At 31.3% G+C, this 8,368-nt stretch overlaps 1 protein-coding gene across 3 annotated transcripts in view; it reads left to right on the plus strand.

Moving 5' to 3' along the window:
• The window catches only part of LOC106478463 (transformer-2 protein homolog alpha-like), a 62,812-nt gene that overhangs the window by 18,363 nt on the left and 36,081 nt on the right, over positions 1-8,368 (plus strand). For all 3 annotated transcript variants that reach the window (XM_013939008.2, XM_022382046.1, XM_022382047.1), the window contains exons 6-7: positions 1,730-1,858; positions 8,097-8,156. In XM_013939008.2, coding sequence (XP_013794462.1) covers positions 1,730-1,858; positions 8,097-8,156 — 189 coding nt within the window. The remainder of the gene's footprint in view (positions 1-1,729; positions 1,859-8,096; positions 8,157-8,368) is intronic.

Raw genomic sequence — 8,368 nt, forward strand, 5'->3', positions numbered from 1 at the left:
TACTTCACTAAAAAATATTATTTTTTGCATGTGAAAGACTTATAATGTTAACTTAATTTTGTGAAGATATACACATTATATTGAAAGTTAGAAGTATTAAATATATAAAGACTTTAAACGAGTACAAAGAGGTCATGAGGTCAGTCAAATTAACCCGAGCCCATGTTGAGAGAGTTAAGAAAATCAAATGTTACATAGTTTCATTAGTTTTCAGTATTAAAGTTTGAATATCTGAAACCTTTTTTTTTTTTTGCAAAGGTAGTTTAAATGTTGTCTGTCTGTCTTTTAATAATAATGATAAAATACTTAAAAATTTAAAAGCTACACCATAGCCAAATATTGAAAATTTATTTAAAATATCAAGCGAAATAAAATTTTTAATTTTTGAATTGAAACATCTACTTTCATTATATTTAAGTTAAATATCAGAAGACAGAATTGAACATAAAATTTATTGTAGTATTTTTGTGCTTGGGAAAGCGTTTCTAGATGTTTGAACAGTGGAAAATTCAAGTACCCGTAATGAAGTTTGCTAATGCTGTAATTAGGATCTGGAGTTGTTCACTCATAAATGAGGAAAGTGTACATTTAATGAAATTTACTTCAATGGGATATTTTGTATGAACACGATTCTTGCTTATTTACCATGTACGTATTAAAATGCCTCATGCGAACACCAAAATATATATATATATACTGTCATAAGTACGGTAGTACTTATAGCAGAAATTGGCCAGGCATGCAATATGTGCATTACAAATTAAAAGTGTAAAGAAAATTATGAAGTAGGAATGGGAGCACCAAAATGTCAGGAAACAAAGTAGGAATGGGTGGAATAATGTTGCAACACTTGGTGGTTTTTGACACAATGCAACCTCAAAGTGGGCATGGCTGTCATTCCACCCATTCCTACTTCACATGCTTTTTGTAACCTGTTAATTGTTCAAACTAAATGAATGGTGTATATAGTTAAATTTCTCTGTTGTAAATTTTGTTTAAGCAACCAAGTATAGATACATGTATGTAATCAAATTATGTGACCCTAACGAAATGCATGACATTATAAGGGGGTGTTTGATGTTGGAAGTAAGACAGTAAGCTCAATAGTCATACTTTGCTTATAGCAGACATTATAGCTCTCTGACTGTTAAGGGGTGGGCCAACAGAATAGTATTAAAACCACTAATTTTTAAAATTTTTGAATTTTTTAAGTACTTAGAAAGGATTAGTTACTGGAAAAACTCAATTTAAGTCTATATTTGGATCAACTTCCAAAGTAAAACACAAAGTAGGAATAGGCAGAACATTGGCCACATCCACTTTGAGGTTGCACTGTGTCGAAAACCACCAACTGTTTTAATGTTATCCTGTTCATTCCTACCTTGTTTCCTCACTTTTTTGGTGTTCTCATTCCTACTTAATAATTTTTTTATTTAAAAAATTTTTACACTTGTAACTAATAAATTTGTATTGCACACAAAAATCCATTATGACAGAGTTTTATATGATTTTAGGTTGTTTTAGACATGCTATCTTTCACTTTTTATTTACAGGATTAAAAAAGTCTTTATTAAAACTGCAAAATGTCTTGCTGGGAGGAATAATTTTATAAGAATATTTGTGTTAAAACACTGAAGTAGAATTTGCTATAATTGTATTGAACTTGTGAAATAGTTTATTATGTTTAGTTTTTGTAAATATGGGCTAATGGCTTGTTGCATAATTGCAGGAGAATCCAGAGCCTTCTCGGTGTATTGGTGTTTTTGGTTTGAGTCTGTATACACAAGAGAGAGATTTGAAAGAAGTATTTTCTAAGTATGGTCCAGTGGAAGAAGTTCAAGTAGTATATGATGCCCAGGTTGGTGTTAGTTATAAACTTTTTATTTCTTTGTTCTGTAATCAAAGTTCTTTCTTTATTTTTTTGTCATAATTTACTCATTGTAAATATTGTATTACTAAGCTACCTTTTAGAGCTGTTCAGTTAACTCAGTTGATTACATATGAAATCAGTGTTATGTGAAACAATCAATTAATTTCAAGAAAATAACCAACTAATCTAAATTAGTGTTTTCGATTATTCCAACTGTCCAAGTAGTTGAAATATTGTCATTTTGATTTCTCATTATTATTTTGGATTAATTCAAGGTTGTTCAGCTTTATCCATTGGTGTCATGATCCACAAAATAATCAACTTATCAAAATTAATGTTCCTAATTATTTCAACTATTAAACCTTATGTGAGAATAATCAATTATTTAAATGTAATCAATAAATGAGCCTTGCAATTAATTGTTTATAAAATTCCAATAAACACCCAACTCTATTACCTGTACATTGAGTGCAGTTGCTTCACTTCTTTACATGTACACAAAATTTGAAAATACATAGTTCTTTTTCTTATCCAGAAAAATTTGATAAATTTCAAGATGAATTGAGAGCATAATAATCTCTGTAAACAAGATTTTGTATTTTATTGAGGAATATTAATTTTTAATGCTAAGTTTTTTTAAAAAACATATTTTCTGAACCTGATTTGTTTTTCAGCATTATTACTTTTGTCTTTTCAAAATAAAAACAATCATATTTTCTTCCTAGCTTTATTTAAATAGTTTTTGTTTTCAACAAAGCTACGCCGTGAAATACCTATGCTGTGCCCAGCACAGGTATCAAAACCTGATTTTTAGTGTTATAAGTGTGACTGGCTTATATTTTTGAAGCCAATCTCTGCAGGCAAACCAGTCGAAACACAGATCACAACCAGTATTGCATTCTGGTGACCAGTTGGCAGACCTGTTTTTACTGCTGGTTACTAGGAGGGTTTGCCATGTTATGGGTTTTCCAAGCTGATGTCATTTTTGTTCTTCCAAACATGCAAGCCTATCCCACTGGTGCAAGGGTTAACTGTTAAAATACTTGATTGCATGCACTAAATAGCAATATAATTGACAATGAACCCTGTGCCAGTCAAGATTGTTGTGAAGAAAGATGTTAACATGGTGCAGGAAGTAGGTGCATCAGTGAAGAACAAATGGAATTGGGTATGGCTTGAGTAAAAGGTTGTTATTGATATCAACAAAATATTGCCTAAATTGTCTCATTGAGAGTAATCTGGGTGACTTCATTAGAGGGGTCTGTATAACTATAAAATGAAAGATCATAATGCATATAAATAAAAGTTTCCTTGTAGGTCCTAGATCTAGATGTACTGCAGGCCGAGGAGTAATACTATGTTTCATATTATTAATATTTGTGATGTGTCATACTTTAAGTTTACTGTAAATATTTAGTCCTGAACCTAATGAATGCGTCTAATTTGTAAAATTAGCCATAATGTCAGTGACTTATTCCTAATTAGTCTATGTATCCCCATATTCATCAAGATATTGAGTAATATTAGTTTATGCCAGGAAGGCCTAAGCTAATGGTGATTATCAGTGGTGCCTATTGTTAAAAAAAAGAAAAAAAGTCACAGCCCCTTTACTCTGCTGTGTAGGCTTGGCATTAGTCTTTGGGTCTAAACAGACCATGTTAGTGTGTCAGGGGGTTCTTTTAATGTAATGATCTAAGTAAACATTTGACAAATATAAGGTCATGTACTATAAGCAGCTTTGTTAGTTTGTTTTATTCCATGACAAATCTTAATTTCTTAATATTACATTTTCTAAAATATAACTACAAGAAATTATTTTTATAGGTATTACTACACGGTGCCTCTTGTACGTGTATTTAAGCTTAAATTGTGGGTAGAGGGGGAAGACATTTTTGAGTACATTTTTAAATCAGTTATGCAAGATAAGCCAGTCTGGGAAATCCCTTTGTATAGGATGCAAATCTAAGGTTCTGGACTACAGTGGAAGAGGATGAATGTCTATGGAAGAAGGAAGAAGCCTGTGCAAAAGTGCACATAAGGCTCACAAACAGTGCACCAGGCCTGTTATGGCCAGATGGTTAGGGTACTGTCATGCACAGTGCTTTTTTACAAGATGAGGTTAGATGAAGCCAAGGAAAACATATTAGATAGTTAAAGAACCTCGTTCTTTTTTTTTTTAATATTGATGAGTAGTGAGTACAAAATGCAAAAAAATATGTTGACTCTGTTAGTCAGTTAATATTCTGAAGGAAATTGTTGTTGTGGTTCAACATTTAAACTCACTTGATTTTACAGTAGTTATTCAAAATAGCCTTTTTGAGGGACTCTGTAAAATGTTTGAGACAAAGTAATTTCCATGAAATAATTTGTTTCTGTGTTGTTGGACAGCTATGTAATTCTTTAAAAATCAAAATATGCTCTGGAGAAGCAAATTAAAGGAAAAAAGACCAGGCAGCTAATTTACGTTGATGGTGACTCTTGTAACTATATCTGCAATGGTGCCAAGAAATCTTGTGAACATTTTTAAGAGCCTATTTACACAAATTTAAAATGATCACAAATGACAAGTGGTCTCCAGATCTTCATCAGAATTTGGCTAGGATTTGTAAATTGGTATCTATGAAGTTTTCAGTACCTGTTGCCTGTATTGTTTGAAGATGGTTATCTTACTGTGATGTAAGGTTGAGCACTGTAAAACTGATGGATGCCTACACAGTTTTCTATTATGATTTTTTACTTCCTGCACATAAGAGGCTCTACCATACAATTATAAATGCCAATCTGGAGGAGAAACAAGTTGGCACAGAAGGATGAAGGAAGATCAAGGAGATTCAGACAAAACTTTCAGAAAAAAATCTTTGACAAAAGTTGGAAAGTCAAGAAAGAAAAAGATCTATGAAAAAATCATTTCCAAGAGCAGAGAGACCAAACTAATTATTCATTTCTTTTAATTTGGATTAGAGATTTTGAAGAAATATGTGTGCATCTTCCAGGCAAAGAACCAGTGATACACATCTTACATGACTCACAGCTTGAAGTTTTCAAGGAGCTTTTCTGTTACTTAACAGCCAGAAAAACTAGCTTCCAAGGCCACCAGTGAAGCAATTTCACTGAAGATGTTGGATGTTGCTAGTGAAGCAAATCATCTGCCAACTGTAGACGTTTTGTAAGGACTGAATATAGGCAAGTTAGTAGCCAAAGTAAATAAGCATGACTCCCTCCACAGTCAGGCATTTACAGTAAAGTCAAGCTGTGCTGTTTATCTGCAAGTGAAACTCTCATTAGCAAATGAAGTAAAATATGCCCGTCTAGTAAAGTTCAAGTACTTGTAAAAATAACCAATCTGGTGGATATACTGACAGAGCCAGAAAGAGTCATGTATGAACAAAAAGTCTACAAGTTGCATTGTGCAGAAAGCATTTCCTACAGCTGAAGATGATGGCAAGAAGATATGTGTAGATCATTGGTAAGGTCAGGTGAAAGAAAAATACCAATGTGTTGGCAGTGTGGTTCATCCTGTACTTGCATGCTTCTTTCAAGTGGAAAGTAGTTCGTCTACAATGAATAGTATAGTAGTCAGCAAACTGGGTAATATCTGAACAGATACATACAGTGCTATCCAGACTGTGAGTAATGAGTGTAAAATTGGAATTGGAAAAACTGAAACTAACCAAAACAAAATCTAAGTTGGCAGTACTTGTCGTGAATAAGAAAGTTAAGTTGTCTCGTAGAAGGAATGCAATAAAAGTATCAACCACCAAACCAGCAAAAGAAAATAAACTTTAAATCTATCACTTATGTGACAGTATCTGTAAATATAAGTAAACACACACACACACGCACGTTCATAAACATAGAATAATTTGAATACTTATACATGTAAACTTGACTGTTTTTGTGCATTATTGAACAGTGAAGCAGATATGCCACTTCGATATTATATAACAAGAATGTGTATCTTAAGCAGTATTACACACTATGAGTTTCTATATAACAAGAATAGTTAATATTTAGTGTGTGTGTGTGTGTGTATATATATATATATATACACATTCTATATTGTTCTATACAAACAGATTAAAAATTTAAGATGACATAATAAATATACTTATTTTGCTGTTTTGTGAGTTTTATTTCAACTTTCATACTCATAAATGAACTCTTGAGTAAGCTTCAAAATATGCTGAACTAGCACCACGGAGCACCTAGATATTCCAAAGGTTCCAGGGGCCTCAGGTAGACCATGGACCCCCAGCTTTTATGGTTGTAGTTCTAGGATGTATTGTTCAGAATTTTTAAATTTTTTTTCGGTTTTTAACTTCAGGCTCATGTCTAATTCTGTGACAATTACAGACTTTTACATTTTTAAACAAAAATGTTTAAAACAACATTTTCTCAGAAATCAGTTGAAACAATTGACCAAATGGCCTTGGTACTCTAAGATAAAAAACAACATTTAACCCCAATTATTGACTCTACTCACCATGTACATCTGTGTAAAATCATCATAACCTAATGAAGGTTAATAATTGAATATCAGCATCTCAATTAAGTATGTCAGGTATGTTAAATTGCCTGTTTTGACACCATTTTAGGTGTTTTCACACACTCATATCCAAATGAGCATTAAGCTAATGAGATGATTTTCATAATTTTGTCAGTGATATAGCCAATAGTAAGAACTTTCAAGTGAGCTATATTAAGATGATATATATGATCATTATTAATAATTGTATAATTGTACATTTATTTAACATAATACTTAAAAATCTCGTAGGTTATTATTGAAATACCAGCATATGGAAAAACAGACCACAGAAAGTAGATTCTTAAATAAAGTACATGTTCTTAACTTTCCAAAGAGCTTTGGTGTGCCCATTTAAAAAAATGGGACTCATGTTCTCAAGTTTGTTATAAAATTTATCACTATGTCTTAAAGTTTGCTTCTGACACTAAGTTTAAATAAAAATGGTCAAAGGGGTTTTAAAAAACAGACATTACTAAAAAAAAAGCAGCATATCTGATGACATCTTAGTTAACTTTGTAAGAAAAATTACCTACCTCTTTTTCTGTGTTATTTTATTTTCTTTATAATGACCTGGTTTATCTGTTTTTATTGATTTTAATTTATATGTTAGAACACTTCCAAATACTTTATCAGAGTTAATTTCACACAGTGTTTGTGCTTTTTATTAAAGAATGACATTAAATAGCTAATAAATTCATTATCCATTATCCTTTTCCACCTGCCTTTAAATAACTGTAAACAGAGAACTGTTAAATCTAGTTTTTTTTAGCTCATGTAAGCCAAACTTGTTTGGCAACATACTAAACTTGTAATGTTACACCAGAGTAATGATAATAATTACTAGACAAATAAATGGCTTCACCAGCATGACCCTACTTACAAGACAAACAAAACAAATATATTATCATTGTTATTAAAAGTTTAGTGTATTTATGGCATCTTGAGAGTATCAAAATGAAGTGAAAAATACAAATGTTATTAAATTATTCTAATAGAAAACATTAACTTTTTAAGAGATCTGAGTAAGTGGGCAGTAATACATGTATAACACATGCACTACAACTAAAGAACATTTCCTACAATTTATAACCATTAAATGTTTTTGCAACTACTTTATGGTTCCTGTTAGGAAACATATTTCATTGAGCTCTCTTATTGATATACACAAAACAGCCTGGTTAGTATAAGTAGTATTCCCTGATTTTTGTTTTGTACTCATCTCAGTGATGTAAATTTTTCTGAATTTTTGTGTTGTGATTCAAACAATAAATACCCCAGCTTCTAGCTGTATATATGTAATAGAGCTGAGTGATTAGATGAATTAGCTAATGAATTAACCATTGAGCTCATTAATCAATTACATTAAACTGACTATTTTCACATGAGACTTAGATTGTTGAAATAATTGGAAAACTAATTTTGATTAGTTTATTAATTTCATGGGTTGTGACACTAATCAATTAAGCTGAACAATGATGAGTTGATAAAAGATAATAAGTAGAAGTCATAATAGCAGTAATTTGGTTATTTGTATGTCTGAAACAATCAAACAGTAGTGACTGGAAATACTAACTTTGAATAGTTGATTATTTTATATGACACAGATGAATGTAAAAGATTTAATTACCTAGTTCTAATATATAAGGTTTTATTTTTTAAATAGATGTAAGTGGCAATGATTCTTCTTTTGTCTTTCAGAGTGGGAGATCCCGTGGATTTGCTTTTGTCTATTTTGAGTCTGTTGAAGATGCTGAAGAAGTAAGGTTATTTCACTTGTTTTATTCATACTATTAGTTTTGGTTTTTGTAAAAATTACTTTTGTCTACCTAACCTTGTGTTCCAACACAAGAGCTGATATTTTTATATCGTTACAAGCTGAGGTACCCGTCCTTTGTTTGGAGTATGAACTTAAAAAATGTGGGGTGGATGCTATGATAAATAACACAAAAATTCTAACTTTCACACAATTT

Source organism: Limulus polyphemus, unplaced genomic scaffold (genome assembly GCF_000517525.1).
Source record: "Limulus polyphemus unplaced genomic scaffold, Limulus_polyphemus-2.1.2 Scaffold213, whole genome shotgun sequence".
Classification (NCBI taxonomy): Eukaryota; Metazoa; Arthropoda; class Merostomata; order Xiphosura; family Limulidae; genus Limulus; species Limulus polyphemus.